Source organism: Plectropomus leopardus, chromosome 14 (genome assembly GCF_026936395.1).
Source record: "Plectropomus leopardus strain MGB_pleo_1.0 chromosome 14, ASM2693639v1, whole genome shotgun sequence".
NCBI lineage: Eukaryota > Metazoa > Chordata > Actinopteri > Perciformes > Serranidae > Plectropomus > Plectropomus leopardus.
The window spans coordinates 26,503,180-26,528,900 of NC_142189.1; the positions used below are offsets into that span (position 1 = coordinate 26,503,180).

General features: G+C 35.4%; 1 protein-coding gene across 2 annotated transcripts in view; it reads right to left on the minus strand.

The window, feature by feature from the left end:
* The window catches only part of iars2 (isoleucyl-tRNA synthetase 2, mitochondrial), a 53,244-nt gene that overhangs the window by 1,071 nt on the left and 26,452 nt on the right, over positions 1-25,721 (minus strand). For both annotated transcript variants that reach the window (XM_042500241.2, XM_042500240.2), the window contains 6 exons: positions 2,416-2,518; positions 2,184-2,306; positions 1,854-2,092; positions 1,596-1,741; positions 1,302-1,492; positions 515-659 (listed from right to left, as the gene is read on the minus strand). In XM_042500241.2, the coding sequence (XP_042356175.1) occupies positions 515-659; positions 1,302-1,492; positions 1,596-1,741; positions 1,854-2,092; positions 2,184-2,306; positions 2,416-2,518 (947 nt within the window). The remainder of the gene's footprint in view (positions 1-514; positions 660-1,301; positions 1,493-1,595; positions 1,742-1,853; positions 2,093-2,183; positions 2,307-2,415; positions 2,519-25,721) is intronic.

Below are 25,721 nucleotides of genomic sequence, written 5' to 3' on the forward strand. Positions count from 1 at the left end.
AATTGGAAGTAATCGCTCATTCACATTTTGGTCACAATGGTATAGACCTTTTTTACCAGCATACATTTTGATTTGTCCAACTAAGTCTGGCTCTATAAATCTATAACATAATGAAAAATATGTTGTATTGCTCTTCATCACTTTATTGTAAACGCAGTATTTTAATGCTACTGTACTGAATTATTACTAATTTTTTTTCCAGTGATCTGATTGGTCTGATCCTCTGAAGTTAACCAACAGGTTGAACATGCAGCACAAGTTACCATGGTGATGCACGCCATTAAAAAGAGAGCCAGCTTCACGATACCAGAGAACCCGAGGTAAGCACAAAGATTGCTGGTGAACCCATGAATCTTGCTTTGTGAAACATGCACCGTTTGTAAATGATAGCACTGACAGCAGCTTTGGTAATGTCATTTCACCTGTCTGACGTCTGCTGTGAGAAATGTCTATCACAAAAAACTACTGTTTCTTAATCTCTGCATCATTGTATCATTATCACGGTGTTGCTCACCCTCCAGGTTGATGAGGAAGTTGCCGTGACTCAGCAGGGCATCTGGAGGCAGGTCGCGAGGTAGCTGACTCGCGAGGTTGACCCGTGCCACCATCATCAGCTCAGCCAGCTGGGAGGAGGTGGAGGTGGGTTCCTCTTGGAGAGACTGAGAGTGTAGTGGAGAAGGAGGTGAGTTTGTATTTAAATAGACTAATATTTTTGTACTTTCTATTTATAGTACATATCAATTTATATTAATAGCAACAAAAAGTCATAGTATAGTATGTCGTCCAAAATAGCATCAAACACGTTACAATGCTATGATAAATTAGGTTGCATCTCTTATGAAGGGATACAGTAAATTATAGTTCATTTGTCAATATAGAACACATTACAGATGTGCCTTACATACATAACTTTCTATATTCATTTTTAGGAGTTACGTTAATAACTACTGTATGCGTAAATTGGTCAGGGAAACTATGCCGTTTTTCAACAAGCTTCGTGTCAATGCACTGAGCGCAGATAAACAGTGTTTGGCTTCTTGCCGCCAGCGCAACAGCTGCTGCTCATTTTCTAGCAGACTTTTCAGTGAATGTGAAGGTAGCTCCAGGCGGCGGTAGCACGCAGGGAAGCCAAACACTGTTGATCTGCTCACACTGCGATGACATAGAGCTGGTTGAAAATCTGCAAAGTTTCATAAAAGGTGCAGCCCTTTGCCTCAGAATTTACATATTTAAAATGTCTTTTGTGGACTCTGAAATTAATTAAACAACCTACAGCATCTGGGCAACGTTGTGTGATTTACCTCCATGAGTTCAAACAGCAAACCAGGTTCAATGGCAATGCTAAGGTCATACTGAGCTGCATTTTTGCCTGGAATGGAAGACAGGAAGGAGTCCCTGATGGCACACGCCCCCTCCACTGCTTCCTCCAATCCTGGTCTCCGCCACACAGAACTGCTTTTGATCCAGCCGCTCCTAAATAATGTCTCCCCCTCTGCAATTTCAGTTTATGAACACTCGTTAGCAAGCAAATGAAAAATATATACATTTAATCATATTGGGTAACTTCAACGGCCTCACAACTCAAAGACACATACGGTCATGGCCTGGTGCGAGTAGATAGACCTCTTCGGCAAGATGTGGCAGGATGGGAGCTATAGATCTGGTCACTCCATCAAGAATTTCCTCCAAAACGGTCTGACATGATCTTCTACCCAAGGCGTCCTCTGCATCGCAGTACAACCTGATTGAAAGCAGCAGAAATAAAGAAGAAGATGAGTTTTAACACGTCAGGCAAAGTAAAGCCATTTGAAGAATAAGAGCTGTATGAATCTCCTGTTCTGGCAAGACTCTACCTGTCTTTGATGATGCTGAAATAAAAGCTGGAGAGGTCTCTGGTGATGAAGGCTTGGAGGACACGGATGGCCCTGCCGGCATCAAACTCACTGTATGCATCCGTCACCTTGATGCTGTAATCGCGGAGCAGGTGCAACATGTACTGATCAATGTAGTGCATCTCTTTGGGATCTACAGCCTGTACGCGTGGGTCGAAGCCCTGCAGGTTGCCAAGCAGGAACTTCAGAGTGTTCCTCAACTGGGAGAGAATCAAGGACAGAGTGAGAGCAATGAGGATCACTCATGGATAATAACCAGTCACTTGGACCATGCCTTTACTGCACTGGTACCTTGTTGATGCTGTCTCTGGCTGAGTTGAGTGCTGTTGGTCCGATCTGAACCTCCGAGAAGACGTTCGACTCTGCCACCCACCAACGCAGCACATCTGCCCCGTAGGCTGGCTTACTGGGATCCTGAAGAAGACAAGACTTTATGATCACATGAAGACAAAATCCAAACTTTATTCAAATCAGGAACACAAATTTGTTGGGTTCTTTTTAACCATCTCTACCGTGACCTTACCTTGCCCCCATTAATGACATCATGAGGATCCACAACGTTGCCCAGTGACTTTGACATCTTCTCTCCTTTCTCACTGATGGCAAAGCCGTGAACTACGAGAGATCTACACACACACACAAACGCAAAACATTAACGTCAAAATCAATCAATAAAATAGGGATATTGATTTTTTTTATCATTTACATTAGTGTGAATTAAAGTTCCAAATTATAAAGGATGGCATAATAAAATATTTCATTAAAATAATTTAAAAATTAAATGCGAGGTATAGTAAAATCTCATAAAAATGTCATTGAACAGTATGCCACATAAATCATTTAATGCAACATTGTATGTCATGAAAATGACATGTAGGTCATAAAAAGTTAAAAAATAAGAATAGAGTCATAATATTATATCTAAAAAAACATTTAGAATAAATATGTCAGTACAGTATATCATAATTTTGCTTTTATCATCATCATTTATAAAAGTCAGAGTATAGTGTGGCATAAAATAAATAATAAAAAAATTAAATAATATAATAAAAATTCAGCAAAAATATTTGGCATAATAGTATTATACCAGGCTTAAAAGTATTTTAAAAACATCACAAAAAGTCATAATGGAGAATGTCAAAGATGTCAGTAAAATAACAGTAAAGCTCATTGCGTAATACATCCAAAATAAAATAAAATAGCCATACCATTAAAAAGAAATACAATACAAAAATAGCAAAGAGAAGCCAGAGTATACTATGTAGTCATGAAAAATGTACTACTGTATGTCATTTAGATGGTATGATAAACTATGATGTTTTTTTTATGAATCATGGACGACAATACTATGCCATTTTTTGTAATTTTTGGACGATATAATATGCTGTGACATATGCCTTTTTTTATCTTTGGATAAAACTATGCTATGACATTTTAATTGTTTTTTTTGGCCAAAGAGTCATGGTATGGCATGTTGAAAAAATTGCCAAAGATCGCATACTATAGTATGGCAAAAATCTCAAATTTTGACATGTCCTTAAAATGGCTGAAAACGACTTATTAAAGCTCAGAGAGATGTGCCATAGCATAACATGTTGAAAACAGGGCCAAAAAAGGCAAACATGTCATAACATAGAATGTTGAAAATTTGACCAAAAATTGCATACTATAGTATGGCAAAAATCTCAAATTTTGACATGTCCTAAAAATGGCTTCAAACCACTTATTATACTTCACATAGACGCACCATAGCATAGTATGTTGAAAGAAGGGCCAAAAAAAGGCCAAAACCTCATAATATAGCATGTTGAAAATTTGGCCAAAAAATGCATACTATAGCATGGCAAAAATCTCAAGTTTTGACATGTCCCAAAATTGGCTGATAAGTGCTTATTACAGCTCACAGACACGTGCCATAGCATAACATGTTTAAAGAAGGGCCAAAAAAAGGCCAAAACCTCATAATATAGCATGTTGAAAATTTGGCCAAAAATCGCATACTATAGTATGGCAAAAATCTCAAATTTTGACATGTCCTAAAAATGACTGAAAACCACTTAATACAGCTCAGAGAGATGTGCCATAGCATAGCATGTTGAAAGAAGAGCCAAAAAAGGCCAAAAACTCATAATATAGCATGTTGAAAATTTGGCCAAAAATCGCATACTATAGTATGGCAAAACTCTCAAATTTTGACATGTCCTTAAAATGGCTGAAAACCACTTAATACAACTCAGACAGATGTGCCATACCATAGCATGTTGAAAAAGGGGCCATAAAAGGCCAAAAACTCATAATATAGCATGTTGAAAATTTGGCCAAAAATCGCATACTAGTATGGCAAAAATCTCACATTTTGACATGTCCTAAAAATGGCTGAAAACCACTCATTACAGCTCAGAGAGATGTGCCATAGCATAGCATGTTGAAAGAAGGGCCAAAAAAGGCCAAAAACTCATAATATAGCACGTTGAAAATTTGGCCAAAAATCGCATACTATAGTATGGCAAAAATCTCAAGTTTTGACATGTCCCTAAATTGGCTGATAAGTGCTTATTACAGCTCACAGACACGTGCCATAGCATTGCATGTTGAAAAAAGGGCCAAAAAAAGGCCCAAAAGTCATAATACAGCACATTGAAAGAATTGCCAAACATCGCATACTATAGTATGGCAAAAATCTCACATTTTGACACGTCCCAAAAATGACTGAAAACCACTTATTATACTTCACATAGACGCACCATAGCATAGCATGTTGAAAGAAGGGCCAAAAAAAGGCCAAAAACTCATAATATAGCATGTTGAAAATTTGGCCAAAAATCGCATACTATAGTATGGCAAAAATCTCAAATTTTGACATGTCCTTAAAATGGCTGAAAACCACTCATTACAGCTCAGAGAGATGTGCCAACGCATAACATGTTGAAAGAAGGGCCAAAAAAGGGCCAAAAACTCATAATATAGCATGTTGAAAATTTGGCCAAAAAAATCGCATACTATAGTATGGCAAAAATCTCAAATTTTGACATGTCCTAAACATGACTGAAAACCACTTATTATACTTCACATAGACGCACCATAGCATAGTATGTTGAAAGAAGGGCCAAAAAAAGGCCAAAACCTCATAATATAGCATGTTGAAAATTTGGCCAAAAATCGCATACTATAGTATGGCAAAACTCTCAAATTTTGACATGTCCTTAAAATGGCTGAAAACCACTTAATACAGCTCAGACAGATGTGCCATACCATAGCATGTTGAAAAAAGGGGCCATAAAAGGCCAAAAACTCATAATATAGCATGTTGAAAATTTGGCCAAAAATCGCATACTATAGTATGGCAAAAATCTCAAATTTTGACACGTACCAAAAATGGCTTCAAACCACTTATTATACTTCACATAGACGCACCATAGCATAGTATGTTGAAAGAAGGGCCAAAAAAAGGCCAAAAACTCATAATATAGCATGTTGAAAATTTGGCCAAAAAAATCGCATACTATAGTATGGCAAAAATCTCAAATTTTGACATGTCCTAAAAATGACTGAAAATCACTTATTATACTTCACATAGACGCACCATAGCATAGTATGTTGAAAGAAGGGCCAAAAAAAGGCCAAAACCTCATAATATAGCATGTTGAAAATTTGGCCAAAATGCATACTATAGTATGGCAAAACTCTCAAATTTTGACATGTCCTTAAAATGGCTGAAAACCACTTAATACAGCTCAGACAGATGTGCCATACCATAGCATGTTGAAAAAAGGGGCCATAAAAGGCCAAAAACTCATAATATAGCATGTTGAAAATTTGGCCAAAAATCGCATACTATAGTATGGCAAAAATCTCAAATTTTGACACGTACCAAAAATGGCTTCAAACCACTTATTATACTTCACATAGACGCACCATAGCATAGTATGTTGAAAGAAGGGCCAAAAAAAGGCCAAAACCTCATAATATAGCATGTTGAAAATTTGGCCAAAAAAATCGCATACTATAGTATGGCAAAAATCTCAAATTTTGACATGTCCTAAAAATGACTGAAAATCACTTATTATACTTCACATAGACGCACCATAGCATAGCATGTTGAAAGAAGGGCCAAAAAAAGGCCAAAACCTCATAATATAGCATGTTGAAAATTTGGCCAAAAATCGCATACTATAGTATGGCAAAACTCTCAAATTTTGACATGTCCTTAAAATGGCTGAAAACCACTTAATACAGCTCAGACAGATGTGCCATACCATAGCATGTTGAAAAAAGGGGCCATAAAAGGCCAAAAACTCATAATATAGTATGTTGAAAATCTGGCAAAAATCGCATACTATAGTATGGCAAAAATCTCAAATTTTGACACGTACCAAAAATAGCTTCAAACCACTTATTATACTTCACATAGACGCACCATAGCATAGTATGTTGAAAGAAGGGCCAAAAAAAGGCCAAAACCTCATAATATAGCATGTTGAAAATTTGGCCAAAAATCGCATACTATAGTATGGCAAAAATCTCAAATTTTGACATGTCCTTAAAATGGCTGAAAACCACTCATTACAGCTCAGAGAGATGTGCCATCGCATAACATGTTGAAAGAAGGGCCAAAAAAGGCCAAAAACTCATAATATAGCATGTTGAAAATTTGGCCAAAAAAATCGCATACTATAGTATGGCAAAAATCTCAAATTTTGACATGTCCTAAACATGACTGAAAACCACTTATTATACTTCACATAGACGCACCATAGCATAGCATGTTGAAAGAAGGGCCAAAAAAAGGCCAAAACCTCATAATATAGCATGTTGAAAATTTGGCCAAAAATCGCATACTATAGTATGGCAAAACTCTCAAATTTTGACATGTCCTTAAAATGGCTGAAAACCACTTAATACAGCTCAGACAGATGTGCCATACCATAGCATGTTGAAAAAAGGGGCCATAAAAGGCCAAAAACTCATAATATAGCATGTTGAAAATTTGGCCAAAAATCGCATACTATAGTATGGCAAAAATCTCAAATTTTGACACGTACCAAAAATGGCTTCAAACCACTTATTATACTTCACATAGACGCACCATAGCATAGTATGTTGAAAGAAGGGCCAAAAAAAGGCCAAAACCTCATAATATAGCATGTTGAAAATTTGGCCAAAAAAATCGCATACTATAGTATGGCAAAAATCTCAAATTTTGACATGTCCTAAAAATGACTGAAAATCACTTATTATACTTCACATAGACGCACCATAGCATAGCATGTTGAAAGAAGGGCCAAAAAAAGGCCAAAACCTCATAATATAGCATGTTGAAAATTTGGCCAAAAATCGCATACTATAGTATGGCAAAACTCTCAAATTTTGACATGTCCTTAAAATGGCTGAAAACCACTTAATACAGCTCAGACAGATGTGCCATACCATAGCATGTTGAAAAAAGGGGCCATAAAAGGCCAAAAACTCATAATATAGCATGTTGAAAATTTGGCCAAAAATCGCATACTATAGTATGGCAAAAATCTCACATTTTGACACGTACCAAAAATGGCTTCAAACCACTTATTATACTTCACATAGACGCACCATAGCATAGTATGTTGAAAGAAGGGCCAAAAAAAGGCCAAAACCTCATAATATAGCATGTTGAAAATTTGGCCAAAAATCGCATACTATAGTATGGCAAAAATCTCAAATTTTGACATGTCCTAAAAATGGCTGAAAACCACTTATTACAGCTCAGAGAGATGTGCCATAGCATAACATGTTGAAAGAAGGGCCAAAAAAAGGCCAAAAACTCATAATATAGCATGTTGAAAATTTGGCCAAAAATCGCATACTATAGTATGGCAAAAATCTCAAATTTTGACATGTCCTAAAAATGACTGAAAACCACTTATTATACTTCACATAGACGCACCATAGCATAGCATGTTGAAAGAAGGGCCAAAAAAAGGCCAAAAACTCATAATATAGCATGTTGAAAATTTGGCCAAAAATCGCATACTATAGTATGGCAAAACTCTCAAATTTTGACATGTCCTTAAAATGGCTGAAAACCACTTAATACAGCTCAGACAGATGTGCCATACCATAGCATGTTGAAAAAAGGGGCCATAAAAGGCCAAAAACTCATAATATAGCATGTTGAAAATTTGGCCAAAAATCGCATACTATAGTATGGCAAAAATCTCAAATTTTGACACGTACCAAAAATGGCTTCAAACCACTTATTATACTTCACATAGACGCACCATAGCATAGTATGTTGAAAGAAGGGCCAAAAAAAGGCCAAAACCTCATAATATAGCATGTTGAAAATTTGGCCAAAAATCGCATACTATAGTATGGCAAAAATCTCAAATTTTGACATGTCCTAAAAATGGCTGAAAACCACTTATTACAGCTCAGAGAGATGTGCCATAGCATAACATGTTGAAAGAAGGGCCAAAAAAAGGCCAAAAACTCATAATATAGCATGTTGAAAATTTGGCCAAAAATCGCATACTATAGTATGGCAAAAATCTCAAATTTTGACATGTCCTAAAAATGACTGAAAACCACTTATTATACTTCACATAGACGCACCATAGCATAGTATGTTGAAAGAAGGGCCAAAAAAAGGCCAAAACCTCATAATATAGCATGTTGAAAATTTGGCCAAAATCGCATACTATAGTATGGCAAAAATCTCAAATTTTGACATGTCCTAAAATGGCTGAAAACCACTCATTACATCTCAGAGAGATGTGCCATAGCATAACATGTTGAAAGAAGGGCCAAAAGGCCAAAACCTCATAATATAGCATGTTGAAAATTTGGCCAAAAATCGCATACTATAGTATGGCAAAACTCTCAAATTTTGACATGTCCTTAAAATGGCTGAAAACCACTTAATACAGCTCAGACAGATGTGCCATACCATAGCATGTTGAAAAAAGGGGCCATAAAAGGCCAAAAACTCATAATATAGCATGTTGAAAATTTGGCCAAAAATCGCATACTATAGTATGGCAAAAATCTCAAATTTTGACACGTACCAAAAATGGCTTCAAACCACTTATTATACTTCACATAGACGCACCATAGCATAGTATGTTGAAAGAAGGGCCAAAAAAAGGCCAAAACCTCATAATATAGCATGTTGAAAATTTGGCCAAAAATCGCATACTATAGTATGGCAAAAATCTCAAATTTTGACATGTCCTTAAAATGGCTGAAAACCACTTAATACAGCTCAGACAGATGTGCCATACCATAGCATGTTGAAAGAAGGGCCAAAAAAGGCCAAAAACTCATAATATAGCATGTTGAAAATTTGGCCAAAAATCGCATACTATAGTATGGCAAAAATCTCAAATTTTGACATGTCCTAAAAATGACTGAAAAACACTTATTATACTTCACATAGACGCACCATAGCATAGTATGTTGAAAGAAGGGCCAAAAAAAGGCCAAAACCTCATAATATAGCATGTTGAAAATTTGGCCAAAAATCGCATACTATAGTATGGCAAAAATCTCAAATTTTGACATGTCCTAAAAATGGCTGAAAACCACTTATTACAGCTCAGAGAGATGTGCCATAGCATAACATGTTGAAAGAAGGGCCAAAAAAGGCCAAAACTCATAATATAGCATGTTGAAAATTTGGCCAAAAAAATCATACTATAGTATGGCAAACTCTCAAATTTTGACATGTCCTAAAAATGGCTGAAAACCACTTATTACAGCTCAGAGAGATGTGCCATAGCATAACATGTTGAAAGAAGGGCCAAAAAAAGGCCAAAAACTCATAATATAGCATGTTGAAAATTTGGCCAAAAAAATCGCATACTATAGTATGGCAAAAATCTCAAATTTTGACATGTCCTAAAAATGACTGAAAACCACTTATTATACTTCACATAGACGCACCATAGCATAGCATGTTGAAAGAAGGGCCAAAAAAAGGCCAAAAACTCATAATATAGCATGTTGAAAATTTGGCCAAAAATCGCATACTATAGTATGGCAAAACTCTCAAATTTTGACATGTCCTTAAAATGGCTGAAAACCACTTAATACAGCTCAGACAGATGTGCCATACCATAGCATGTTGAAAAAAGGGGCCATAAAAGGCCAAAAACTCATAATATAGCATGTTGAAAATTTGGCCAAAAATCGCATACTATAGTATGGCAAAAATCTCAAATTTTGACATGTCCTAAAAATGACTGAAAACCACTTATTATACTTCACATAGACGCACCATAGCATAGTATGTTGAAAGAAGGGCCAAAAAAAGGCCAAAACCTCATAATGTAGCATGTTGAAAATTTGGCCAAAAATCGCATACTATAGTATGGCAAAACTCTCAAATTTTGACATGTCCTTAAAATGGCTGAAAACCACTTAATACAGCTCAGACAGATGTGCCATACCATAGCATGTTGAAAAAAGGGGCCATAAAAGGCCAAAAACTCATAATATAGCATGTTGAAAATTTGGCCAAAAATCGCATACTATAGTATGGCAAAAATCTCAAATTTTGACACGTACCAAAAATGGCTTCAAACCACTTATTATACTTCACATAGACGCACCATAGCATAGTATGTTGAAAGAAGGGCCAAAAAAAGGCCAAAACCTCATAATATAGCATGTTGAAAATTTGGCCAAAAAAATCGCATACTATAGTATGGCAAAAATCTCAAATTTTGACATGTCCTAAAAATGACTGAAAACCACTTATTATACTTCACATAGACGCACCATAGCATAGCATGTTGAAAGAAGGGCCAAAAAAAGGCCAAAACCTCATAATATAGCATGTTGAAAATTTGGCCAAAATGCATACTATAGTATGGCAAAAGTCTCAAATTTTGACATGTCCTTAAAATGGCTGAAAACCACTTAATACAGCTCAGACAGATGTGCCATACCATAGCATGTTGAAAAAAGGGGCCATAAAAGGCCAAAAACTCATAATATAGTATGTTGAAAATCTGGCAAAAATCGCATACTATAGTATGGCAAAAATCTCAAATTTTGACACGTACCAAAAATAGCTTCAAACCACTTATTATACTTCACATAGATGCACCATAGCATAGTATGTTGAAAGAAGGGCCAAAAAAAGGCCAAAACCTCATAATATAGCATGTTGAAAATTTGGCCAAAAATCGCATACTATAGTATGGCAAAAATCTCAAATTTTGACATGTCCTAAAAATGGCTGAAAACCACTTATTACAGCTCAGAGAGATGTGCCATAGCATAACATGTTGAAAGAAGGGCCAAAAAAGGCCAAAAACTCATAATATAGCATGTTGAAAATTTGGCCAAAAAAATCGCATACTATAGTATGGCAAAAATCTCAAATTTTGACATGTCCGAAAAATGACTGAAAATCACTTATTATACTTCACATAGACGCACCATAGCATAGTATGTTGAAAGAAGGGCCAAAAAAAGGCCAAAACCTCATAATATAGCATGTTGAAAATTTGGCCAAAAATCGCATACTATAGTATGGCAAAAATCTCAAATTTTGACATGTCCTAAAAATGGCTGAAAACCACTCATTACAGCTCAGAGAGATGTGCCATAGCATAACATGTTGAAAGAAGGGCCAAAAAAGGCCAAAAACTCATAATATAGCATGTTGAAAATTTGGCCAAAAAAATCGCATACTATAGTATGGCAAAAATCTCAAATTTTGACATGTCCTAAAAATGGCTGAAAACCACTTATTACAGCTCAGAGAGATGTGCCATAGCATAACATGTTGAAAGAAGGGCCAAAAAAAGGCCAAAAACTCATAATATAGCATGTTGAAAATTTGGCCAAAAAAATCGCATACTATAGTATGGCAAAAATCTCAAATTTTGACATGTCCTTAAAATGGCTGAAAACCACTTAATACAGCTCAGACAGATGTGCCATACCATAGCATGTTGAAAAAAGGGGCCATAAAAGGCCAAAAACTCATAATATAGCATGTTGAAAATTTGGCCAAAAATCGCATACTATAGTATGGCAAAAATCTCAAATTTTGACACGTACCAAAAATGGCTTCAAACCACTTATTATACTTCACATAGACGCACCATAGCATAGTATGTTGAAAGAAGGGCCAAAAAAAGGCCAAAACCTCATAATATAGCATGTTGAAAATTTGGCCAAAAATCGCATACTATAGTATGGCAAAAATCTCAAATTTTGACATGTCCTAAAAATGGCTGAAAACCACTTATTACAGCTCAGAGAGATGTGCCATAGCATAACATGTTGAAAGAAGGGCCAAAAAAAGGCCAAAAACTCATAATATAGCATGTTGAAAATTTGGCCAAAAAAATCGCATACTATAGTATGGCAAAACTCTCAAATTTTGACATGTCCTTAAAATGGCTGAAAACCACTTAATACAGCTCAGACAGATGTGCCATACCATAGCATGTTGAAAAAAGGGGCCATAAAAGGCCAAAAACTCATAATATAGCATGTTGAAAATTTGGCCAAAAATCGCATACTATAGTATGGCAAAAATCTCAAATTTTGACACGTCCCAAAAATGGCTTCAAACCACTTATTATACTTCACATAGACGCACCATAGCATAGTATGTTGAAAGAAGGGCCAAAAAAAGGCCAAAACCTCATAATATAGCATGTTGAAAATTTGACCAAAAATCGCATACTATAGTATGGCAAAAATCTCAAATTTTGACATGTCCTAAAAATGGCTGAAAACCACTCATTACAGCTCAGAGAGATGTGCCATAGCATAACATGTTGAAAGAAGGGCCAAAAAAGGCCAAAAACTCATAATATAGCATGTTGAAAATTTGGCCAAAAAAATCGCATACTATAGTATGGCAAAAATGTCAAATTTTGACGTGTCCTAAAAATGGCTGAAAACCACTTATTACAGCTCAGAGAGATGTGCCATAGCATAACATGTTGAAAGAAGGGCCAAAAAAAGGCCAAAACCTCATAATATAGCATGTTGAAAATTTGGCCAAAAATCGCATACTATAGTATGGCAAAAATCTCAAATTTTGACATGTCCTAAAAATGACTGAAAATCACTTATTATACTTCACATAGACGCACCATAGCATAGTATGTTGAAAGAAGGGCCAAAAAAAGGCCAAAACCTCATAATATAGCATGTTGAAAATTTGGCCAAAAATCGCATACTATAGTATGGCAAAAATCTCACATTTTGACATGTCCTAAAAATGGCTGAAAACCACTCATTACAGCTCAGAGAGATGTGCCATACCATAGCATGTTGAAAAAAGGGGCCATAAAAGGCCAAAAACTCATAATATAGCATGTTGAAAATTTGGCCAAAAATCGCATACTATAGTATGGCAAAAATCTCAAATTTTCACGTCCTAAAAATGGCTTCAAACCACTCATTACAGCTCAGAGAGATGTGCCATAGCATAACATGTTGAAAACAGAGCCAAAAAAGGCCGAAAATACTATACTATAGTATGGTCAAAATCTTAAATCTTGACATTTCTCAAAAATGGTTGTAAACCACTCATTATAGCTCAAAGAGACATGCCATGCTGTTATTATGTATTTTTATAATTATGCAAGAGCTACCTATATATGGTGAAGTCTAAGTCCCTGTAAGTTATGCTTGACCATGGATACCTGAGCTGGACCAGTCCCTGTGAATTTAGCAACACAAATGCATGCATCATTCCTCAAAAGAAGTCTAGTACTTGACATGTAAAATTGGTACTTTCCATCTACGTCACAGCATTGTATAAATACTACTGCCTTTCGATGTGTACAGTGTCAGCAGGCTTTCTATGTTCTGTCAGTTAGTCTGTGTTTAGTCTTGTCTCTGTCTGGGCTGACCTAAGCGCTCATCTATGTTGTACTTGTCCTCATTTGTCGTTTTCATTTTAGTTTGTCATTGTACTCATCTTCATTTATGTTGTACTCGTTTATTGAACACGTTTGTTGTAACTGTAATTTCAATTGTATACTCGTACTTTTACTCATATTAAAGATGTGCTGATTAAAGCCTCAACAGGTGTCTCCATCCTTCAGAAGTCATGACAGCAAACTCGTACTATTACATGATTCAGCATGTTAATGACAGAGCCAATTAAAGGCCAAAAACTCATGATACGGCACGCTGAAAAAATTGCCAAAAATCACATACTATGGTATGGCAAAAATCTCAAACTTTGACATGTCCTAAAAATGGCTGAAAACCACTCATTACAGCTCAGAGAGATGTGCCATAGCATAGCATGTTGAAAGAAGGGCCAAACAAAGGCCAAAAACTCATAATATAGCATGTTGAAAATTTGGCCAAAAAATCGCATACTATAGTATGGCAAAAATCTCAAATTTTGACATGTCCTAAAAATGGCTGAAAACCACTTATTATACTTCACATAGACGCACCATAGCATAGCATGTTGAAAGAAGGGCCAAAAAAAGGCCAAAACCTCATAATATAGCATGTTGAAAAATTGGCCAAAAATCGCATGCTATAGTATGGCAAAAATCTCAAATTTTGACATGTCCTAAAAATGACTGAAAATCACTTATTACAGCTCAGAGAGATGTGCCATAGCATAACATGTTGAAAGAAGGGCCAAAAAAAGGCCAAAAACTCATAATATAGCATGTTGAAAATTTGGCCAAAAATCGCATACTATAGTATGGCAAAAATCTCACATTTTGACATGTCCTAAAAATGACTGAAAATCACTTATTATACTTCACATAGACGCACCATAGCATAGTATGTTGAAAGAAGGGCCAAAAAAAGGCCAAAACCTCATAATATAGCATGTTGAAAATTTGGCCAAAAATCGCATACTATAGTATGGCAAAAATCTCAAATTTTGACATGTCCTAAAAATGGCTGAAAACCACTCATTACAGCTCAGAGAGATGTGCCATCGCATAACATGTTGAAAGAAGGGCCAAAAAAGGCCAAAAACTCATAATATAGCATGTTGAAAATTTGGCCAAAAATCGCATACTATAGTATGGCAAAAATCTCAAATTTTGACATGTCCTAAAAATGACTGAAAACCACTTATTATACTTCACATAGACGCACCATAGCATAGCATGTTGAAAGAAGGGCCAAAAAAAGGCCAAAACCTCATAATATAGCATGTTGAAAATTTGGCCAAAAATCGCATACTATAGTATGGCAAAATCTCACATTTTGACATGTCCTAAAAATGGCTGAAAACCACTCATTACAGCTCAGAGAGATGTGCCATAGCATAACATGTTGAAAAAAGGGGCCATAAAAAGCCAAAAACTCATAATATAGCATGTTGAAAATTTGGCCAAAAATCGCATACTATAGTATGGCAAAAATCTCAAATTTTGACATGTCCTAAAAATGGCTGAAAACCACTTATTACAGCTCAGAGAGATGTGCCATAGCATAACATGTTGAAAGAAGGGCCAAAAAAAGGCCAAAAACTCATAATATAGCATGTTGAAAATTTGGCCAAAAATCGCATACTATAGTATGGCAAAAATCTCAAATTTTGACATGTCCTAAAAATGACTGAAAATCACTTATTATACTTCACATAGACGCACCATAGCATAGTATGTTGAAAGAAGGGCCAAAAAAAGGCCAAAACCTCATAATATAGCATGTTGAAAATTTGGCCAAAAATCGCATACTATGGTATGGCAAAAATCTCAAATTTTGACATGTCCTAAAAATGGCTGAAAACCACTCATTACAGCTCAGAGAGATGTGCCATCGCATAACATGTTGAAAGAAGGGCCAAAAAAGGCCAAAAACTCATAATATAGCATGTTGAAAATTTGGCCAAAAAAATCGCAGACTATAGTATGGCAAAAATCTCAAATTTTGACATGTCCTAAAAATGGCTGAAAACCACTTATTATACTTCACATAGACGCACCATAGCATAGCATGTTGAAAGAAGGGCCAAAAAAAGGCCAAAAACTCATAATATAGCATGTTGAAAATTTGGCCAAAAATCGCATACTATAGTATGGCAAAAATCTCAAATTTTGACATGTCCTTAAAATGGCTGAAAACCACTTAATACAGCTCAGACAGATGTGCCATACCATAGCATGTTGAAAAAAGGGGCCATAAAAGGCCAAAAACTCATAATATAGCATGTTGAAAATTTGGCCAAAAATCGCATACTATAGTATGGCAAAAATCTCAAATTTTGACACGCAAAAAATGGCTTCAAACCACTTATTATACTTCACATAGACGCACCATAGCATAGTATGTTGAAAGAAGGGCCAAAAAAAGGCCAAAACCTCATAATGTAGCATGTTGAAAATTTGGCCAAAAATCGCATACTATAGTATGGCAAAAATCTCAAATTTTGACATGTCCTAAAAATGGCTGAAAACCACTCATTACAGCTCAGAGAGATGTGCCATCGCATAACATGTTGAAAGAAGGGCCAAAAAAGGCCAAAAACTCATAATATAGCATGTTGAAAATTTGGCCAAAAAAATCGCATACTATAGTATGGCAAAAATCTCAAATTTTGACATGTCCTAAAAATGGCTGAAAACCACTTATTATACTTCACATAGGCACGCACCATAGCATAGCATGTTGAAAGAAGGGCCAAAAAAAGGCCAAAACCTCATAATATAGCATGTTGAAAATTTGGCCAAAAATCGCATACTATAGTATGGCAAAACTCTCAAATTTTGACATGTCCTTAAAATGGCTGAAAACCACTTAATACAGCTCAGACAGATGTGCCATACCATAGCATGTTGAAAGAAGGGCCAAAAAAAGGCCAAAAACTCATAATATAGCATGTTGAAAATTTGGCCAAAAATCGTGATACTATAGTATGGCAAAAATCTCAAATTTTGACATGTCCTAAAAATGACTGAAAATCACTTATTATACTTCACATAGACGCACCATAGCATAGTATGTTGAAAGAAGGGCCAAAAAAAGGCCAAAACCTCATAATATAGCATGTTGAAAATTTGGCCAAAAATCGCATACTATAGTATGGCAAAAATCTCAAATTTTGACATGTCCTAAAAATGGCTGAAAACCACTCATTACAGCTCAGAGAGATGTGCCATCGCATAACATGTTGAAAAAAGGGCCAAAAAAAGGCCAAAAATCATAATATAGCATGTTGAAAAATTGGCCAAAAATCGCATACTATAGTATGGCAAAAATCTCAAATTTTGACATGTCCTAAAAATGACTGGAAACCACTTATTATACTTCACATAGACGCACCATAGCATAGCATGTTGAAAGAAGGGCCAAAAAAAGGCCAAAACCTCATAATATAGCATGTTGAAAATTTGGCCAAAAATCGCATACTATAGTATGGCAAAAATCTAAAATTTTGACGTCCTAAAAATGACTGAAAACCACTTATTATACTTCACAAAGACGCACCATAGCATAGTATGTTGAAAGAAGGGCCAAAAAAAGGCCAAAACCTCATAATATAGCATGTTGAAAATTTGGCCAAAAAAATCGCATACTATAGTATGGCAAAAATCTCAAATTTTGACATGTCCTAAAAATGGCTGAAAACCACTTATTATACTTCACATAGACGCACCATAGCATAGCATGTTGAAAGAAGGGCCAAAAAAAGGCCAAAAACTCATAATATAGCATGTTGAAAATTTGGCCAAAAATCGCATACTATAGTATGGCAAAACTCTCAAATTTTGACATGTCCTTAAAATGGCTGAAAACAACTTAATACAGCTCAGACAGATGTGCCATACCATAGCATGTTGAAAAAAGGGGCCATAAAAGGCCAAAAACTCATAATATAGCATGTTGAAAATTTGGCCAAAAATCGCATACTATAGTATGGCAAAAATCTCAAATTTTGACACGTCCCAAAAATGGCTTCAAACCACTTATTATACTTCACATAGACGCACCATAGCATAGTATGTTGAAAGAAGGGCCAAAAAAAGGCCAAAACCTCATAATATAGCATGTTGAAAATTTGGCCAAAATCGCATACTATAGTATGGCAAAAATCTCAAATTTTGACATGTCCTTAAAATGGCTGAAAACCACTTAATACAGCTCAGACAGATGTGCCATACCATAGCATGTTGAAAAAAGGGGCCATAAAAGGCCAAAAACTCATAATATAGCATGTTGAAAATTTGGCCAAAAATCGCATACTATAGTATGGCAAAAATCTCAAATTTTGACACGTACCAAAAATGGCTTCAAACCACTTATTATACTTCACATAGACACACCATAGCATAGTATGTTGAAAGAAGGGCCAAAAAAAGGCCAAAACCTCATAATATAGCATGTTGAAAATTTGGCCAAAAATCGCATACTATAGTATGGCAAAAATCTCAAATTTTGACATGTCCTAAAAATGACTGAAAATCACTTATTATACTTCACATAGACGCACCATAGCATAGTATGTTGAAAGAAGGGCCAAAAAAAGGCCAAAACCTCATAATATAGCATGTTGAAAATTTGGCCAAAAATCGCATACTATAGTATGGCAAAAATCTCAAATTTTGACATGTCCTAAAAATGGCTGAAAACCACTTATTATACTTCACATAGACGCACCATAGCATAGCATGTTGAAAGAAGGGCCAAAAAAAGGCCAAAAACTCATAATATAGCATGTTGAAAATTTGGCCAAAAATCGCATACTATAGTATGGCAAAACTCTCAAATTTTGACATGTCCTAAAAATGGCTGAAACCACTTATTATACTTCACATAGACGCACCATAGCATAGCATGTTGAAAGAAGGGCCAAAAAAAGGCCAAAACCTCATAATATAGCATGTTGAAAATTTGGCCAAAAATCGCATACTATAGTATGGCAAAATCTCACATTTTGACATGTCCTAAAAATGGCTGAAAACCACTCATTACAGCTCAGAGAGATGTGCCATAGCATAACATGTTGAAAAAAGGGGCCATAAAAAGCCAAAAACTCATAATATAGCATGTTGAAAATTTGGCCAAAAATCGTGATACTATAGTATGGCAAAATCTCAAATTTTGACATGTCCTAAAAATGGCTGAAAACCACTTATTACAGCTCAGAGAGATGTGCCATAGCATAACATGTTGAAAGAAGGGCCAAAAAAGGCCAAAAACTCATAATATAGCATGTTGAAAATTTGGCCAAAAATCGCATACTATAGTATGGCAAAAATCTCAAATTTTGACATGTCCTAAAAATGACTGAAAATCACTTATTATACTTCACATAGACGCACCATAGCATAGTATGTTGAAAGAAGGGCCAAAAAAAGGCCAAAACCTCATAATATAGCATGTTGAAAATTTGGCCAAAAATCGCATACTATGGTATGGCAAAAATCTCAAATTTTGACATGTCCTAAAAATGGCTGAAAACCACTCATTACAGCTCAGAGAGATGTGCCATCGCATAACATGTTGAAAGAAGGGCCAAAAAGGCCAAAACTCATAATATAGCATGTTGAAAATTTGGCCAAAAAATCGCATACTATAGTATGGCAAAAATCTCAAATTTTGACATGTCCTAAAAATGGCTGAAAACCACTTATTATACTTCACATAGACGCACCATAGCATAGCATGTTGAAAGAAGGGCCAAAAAGGCCAAAACTCATAATATAGCATGTTGAAAATTTGGCCAAAAATCGCATACTATAGTATGGCAAAAATCTCAAATTTTGACATGTCCTTAAAATGGCTGAAAACCACTTAATACAGCTCAGACAGATGTGCCATACCATAGCATGTTGAAAAAAGGGGCCATAAAAGGCCAAAAACTCATAATATAGCATGTTGAAAATTTGGCCAAAAATCGCATACTATAGTATGGCAAAAATCTCAAATTTTGACACGTCCCAAAAATGGCTTCAAACCACTTATTATACTTCACATAGACGCACCATAGCATAGTATGTTGAAAGAAGGGCCAAAAAAAGGCCAAAACCTCATAATATAGCATGTTGAAAATTTGGCCAAAATCGCATACTATAGTATGGCAAAATCTCAAATTTTGACATGTCCTAAAATGGCTGAAAACCACTCATTACAGCTCAGAGAGATGTGCCATAGCATAACATGTTGAAAGAAGGGCCAAAAAGGCCAAAAACTCATAATATAGCATGTTGAAAATTTGGCCAAAAAATCGATACTATAGTATGGCAAAAATCTCAAATTTTGACATGTCCTAAAAATGGCTGAAAACCACTTATTATACTTCACATAGACGCACCATAGCATAGCATGTTGAAAGAAGGGCCAAAAAAAGGCCAAAACCTCATAATATAGCATGTTGAAAATTTGGACAAAAATACATACTATAGTATGGCAAAACTCTCAAATTTTGACATGTCCTTAAAATGGCTGAAAACCACTTAATACAGCTCAGACAGATGTGCCATACCACAGCATGTTGAAAGAAGGGCCAAAAAAAGGCCAAAAACTCATAATATAGCATGTTGAAAATTTGGCCAAAAATCGCATACTATAGTATGGCAAAAATCTCAAATTTTGACATGTCCAAAAATGACTGAAAATCACTTATTATACTTCACATAGACGCACCATAGCATAGTATGTTGAAAGAAGGGCCAAAAAAAGGCCAAAACCTCATAATATAGCATGTTGAAAATGTGGCCAAAAATAGATACTATAGTATGGCAAAATCTCAAATTTTGACATGTCCTAAAATGGCTGAAAACCACTCATTACAGCTCAGAGAGATGTGCCATAGCATAACATGTTGAAAAAGGGCCAAAAAGGCCAAAAATCATAATATAGCATGTTGAAAAATTGGCCAAAAATCGCATACTATAGTATGGCAAAAATCTCAAATTTTGACATGTCCTAAAAATGGCTGAAAACCACTTATTATACTTCACATAGACGCACCATAGCATAGCATGTTGAAAGAAGGGCCAAAAAAAGGCCAAAAACTCATAATATAGCATGTTGAAAATTTGGCCAAAAATCGCATACTATAGTATGGCAAAAATCTCAAATTTTGACATGTCCTTAAAATGGCTGAAAACCACTTAATACAGCTCAGACAGATGTGCCATACCATAGCATGTTGAAAAAAGGGGCCATAAAAGGCCAAAAACTCATAATATAGCATGTTGAAAATTTGGCCAAAAATCGCATACTATAGTATGGCAAAAATCTCAAATTTTGACACGTCCCAAAAATGGCTTCAAACCACTTATTATACTTCACATAGACGCACCATAGCATAGTATGTTGAAAGAAGGGCCAAAAAAAGGCCAAAACCTCATAATATAGCATGTTGAAAATTTGGCCAAAAATCGCATACTATAGTATGGCAAAAATCTCAAATTTTGACATGTCCTTAAAATGGCTGAAAACCACTCATTACAGCTCAGAGAGATGTGCCATAGCATAACATGTTGAAAGAAGGGCCAAAAAAGGCCAAAAACTCATAATATAGCATGTTGAAAATTTGGCCAAAAAAATCGCATACTATAGTATGGCAAAAATCTCAAATTTTGACATGTCCTAAAAATGGCTGAAAACCACTTATTATACTTCACATAGACGCACCATAGCATAGCATGTTGAAAGAAGGGCCAAAAAAAGGCCAAAACCTCATAATATAGCATGTTGAAAATTTGGCCAAAAATCGCATACTATAGTATGGCAAAACTCTCAAATTTTGACATGTCCTTAAAATGGCTGAAAACCACTTAATACAGCTCAGACAGATGTGCCATACCATAGCATGTTGAAAGAAGGGCCAAAAAAAGGCCAAAAACTCATAATATAGCATGTTGAAAATTTGGCCAAAAATCGCATACTATAGTATGGCAAAAATCTCAAATTTTGACATGTCCTAAAAATGACTGAAAATCACTTATTATACTTCACATAGACGCACCATAGCATAGTATGTTGAAAGAAGGGCCAAAAAAAGGCCAAAACCTCATAATATAGCATGTTGAAAATTTGGCCAAAAATCGCATACTATAGTATGGCAAAAATCTCAAATTTTGACATGTCCTAAAAATGGCTGAAAACCACTCATTACAGCTCAGAGAGATGTGCCATCGCATAACATGTTGAAAAAAGGGCCAAAAAAAGGCCAAAAAATCATAATATAGCATGTTGAAAAATTGGCCAAAAATCGCATACTATAGTATGGCAAAAATCTCAAATTTTGACATGTCCTAAAAATGACTGGAAACCACTTATTATACTTCACATAGACGCACCATAGCATAGCATGTTGAAAGAAGGGCCAAAAAAAGGCCAAAACCTCATAATATAGCATGTTGAAAATTTGGCCAAAAATCGTGATACTATAGTATGGCAAAAATCTAAAATTTTGACGTCCTAAAAATGACTGAAAACCACTTATTATACTTCACAAAGACGCACCATAGCATAGTATGTTGAAAGAAGGGCCAAAAAAAGGCCAAAACCTCATAATATAGCATGTTGAAAATTTGGCCAAAAAAATCGCATACTATAGTATGGCAAAAATCTCAAATTTTGACATGTCCTAAAAATGGCTGAAAACCACTTATTATACTTCACATAGACGCACCATAGCATAGCATGTTGAAAGAAGGGCCAAAAAAAGGCCAAAAACTCATAATATAGCATGTTGAAAATTTGGCCAAAAATCGCATACTATAGTATGGCAAAACTCTCAAATTTTGACATGTCCTTAAAATGGCTGAAAACAACTTAATACAGCTCAGACAGATGTGCCATACCATAGCATGTTGAAAAAAGGGGCCATAAAAGGCCAAAAACTCATAATATAGCATGTTGAAAATTTGGCCAAAAATCGCATACTATAGTATGGCAAAAATCTCAAATTTTGACACGTCCCAAAAATGGCTTCAAACCACTTATTATACTTCACATAGACGCACCATAGCATAGTATGTTGAAAGAAGGGCCAAAAAAAGGCCAAAACCTCATAATATAGCATGTTGAAAATTTGGCCAAAAATCGCATACTATAGTATGGCAAAATCTCAAATTTTGACATGTCCTAAAATGGCTGAAAACCACTTAATACAGCTCAGACAGATGTGCCATACCATAGCATGTTGAGAGAAGGGCCAAAAAAGGCCAAAAACTCATAATATAGCATGTTGAAAATTTGGCCAAAAATCGCATACTATAGTATGGCAAAAATCTCAAATTTTGACACGTACCAAAAATGGCTTCAAACCACTTATTATACTTCACATAGACACACCATAGCATAGTATGTTGAAAGAAGGGCCAAAAAAAGGCCAAAACCTCATAATATAGCATGTTGAAAAATTGGCGAAAAATCGCATACTATAGTATGGCAAAAATCTCAAATTTTGACATGTCCTAAAAATGACTGAAAATCACTTATTATACTTCACATAGACGCACCATAGCATAGTATGTTGAAAGAAGGGCCAAAAAAAGGCCAAAACCTCATAATATAGCATGTTGAAAATTTGGCCAAAAATCGCATACTATAGTATGGCAAAAATCTCAAATTTTGACATGTCCTAAAAATGGCTGAAAACCACTTATTATACTTCACATAGACGCACCATAGCATAGCATGTTGAAAGAAGGGCCAAAAAAAGGCCAAAAACTCATAATATAGCATGTTGAAAATTTGGCCAAAAATCGCATACTATAGTATGGCAAAACTCTCAAATTTTGACATGTCCTAAAAATGGCTGAAACCACTTATTATACTTCACATAGACGCACCATAGCATAGCATGTTGAAAGAAGGGCCAAAAAAAGGCCAAAACCTCATAATATAGCATGTTGAAAATTTGGCCAAAATCGCATACTATAGTATGGCAAAATCTCACATTTTGACATGTCCTAAAAATGGCTGAAAACCACTCATTACAGCTCAGAGAGATGTGCCATAGCATAACATGTTGAAAAAAGGGGCCATAAAAAGCCAAAAACTCATAATATAGCATGTTGAAAATTTGGCCAAAAATCGCATACTATAGTATGGCAAAACTCTCAAATTTTGACATGTCCTAAAAATGGCTGAAACCACTTATTATACTTCACATAGACGCACCATAGCATAACATGTTGAAAGAAGGGCCAAAAAAGGCCAAAAACTCATAATATAGCATGTTGAAAATTTGGCCAAAAATCGCATACTATAGTATGGCAAAAATCTCAAATTTTGACATGTCCTAAAAATGACTGAAAATCACTTATTATACTTCACATAGACGCACCATAGCATAGTATGTTGAAAGAAGGGCCAAAAAAAGGCCAAAACCTCATAATATAGCATGTTGAAAATTTGGCCAAAAATCGCATACTATGGTATGGCAAAAATCTCAAATTTTGACATGTCCTAAAAATGGCTGAAAACCACTCATTACAGCTCAGAGAGATGTGCCATCGCATAACATGTTGAAAGAAGGGCCAAAAAAGGCCAAAAACTCATAATATAGCATGTTGAAAATTTGGCCAAAAAAATCGCATACTATAGTATGGCAAAAATCTCAAATTTTGACATGTCTTAAAATGGCTGAAAACCACTTATTATACTTCACATAGACGCACCATAGCATAGCATGTTGAAAGAAGGGCCAAAAAAAGGCCAAAAACTCATAATATAGCATGTTGAAAATTTGGCCAAAAATCGCATACTATAGTATGGCAAAAATCTCAAATTTTGACATGTCCTTAAAATGGCTGAAAACCACTTAATACAGCTCAGACAGATGTGCCATACCATAGCATGTTGAAAAAAGGGGCCATAAAAGGCCAAAACTCATAATATAGCATGTTGAAAATTTGGCCAAAAATCGCATACTATAGTATGGCAAAAATCTCAAATTTTGACACGTCCCAAAAATGGCTTCAAACCACTTATTATACTTCACATAGACGCACCATAGCATAGTATGTTGAAAGAAGGGCCAAAAAAAGGCCAAAACCTCATAATATAGCATGTTGAAAATTTGGCCAAAAATCGCATACTATAGTATGGCAAAAATCTCAAATTTTGACATGTCCTAAAAATGGCTGAAAACCACTCATTACAGCTCAGAGAGATGTGCCATAGCATAACATGTTGAAAGAAGGGCCAAAAAAGGCCAAAAACTCATAATATAGCATGTTGAAAATTTGGCCAAAAATCGCATACTATAGTATGGCAAAAATCTCAAATTTTGACATGTCCTAAAATGGCTGAAAACCACTTATTATACTTCACATAGACGCACCATAGCATAACATGTTGAAAGAAAGGGCAAAAAAAGGCCAAAACCTCATAATATAGCATGTTGAAAATTTGGCCAAAAATCGCATACTATAGTATGGCAAAACTCTCAAATTTTGACATGTCCTTAAAATGGCTGAAAACCACTTAATACAGCTCAGACAGATGTGCCATACCATAGCATGTTGAAAGAAGGGCCAAAAAAAGGCCAAAAACTCATAATATAGCATGTTGAAAATTTGGCCAAAATCGTGATACTATAGTATGGCAAAAATCTCAAATTTTGACATGTCCTAAAAATGACTGAAAATCACTTATTATACTTCACATAGACGCACCATAGCATAGTATGTTGAAAGAAGGGCCAAAAAAAGGCCAAAACCTCATAATATAGCATGTTGAAAATTTGGCCAAAAATCGCATACTATAGTATGGCAAAAATCTCAAATTTTGACATGTCCTAAAATGGCTGAAAACCACTCATTACAGCTCAGAGAGATGTGCCATAGCATAACATGTTGAAAAAAGGGCCAAAAAAAGGCCAAAAATCATAATATAGCATGTTGAAAAATTGGCCAAAAATCGCAT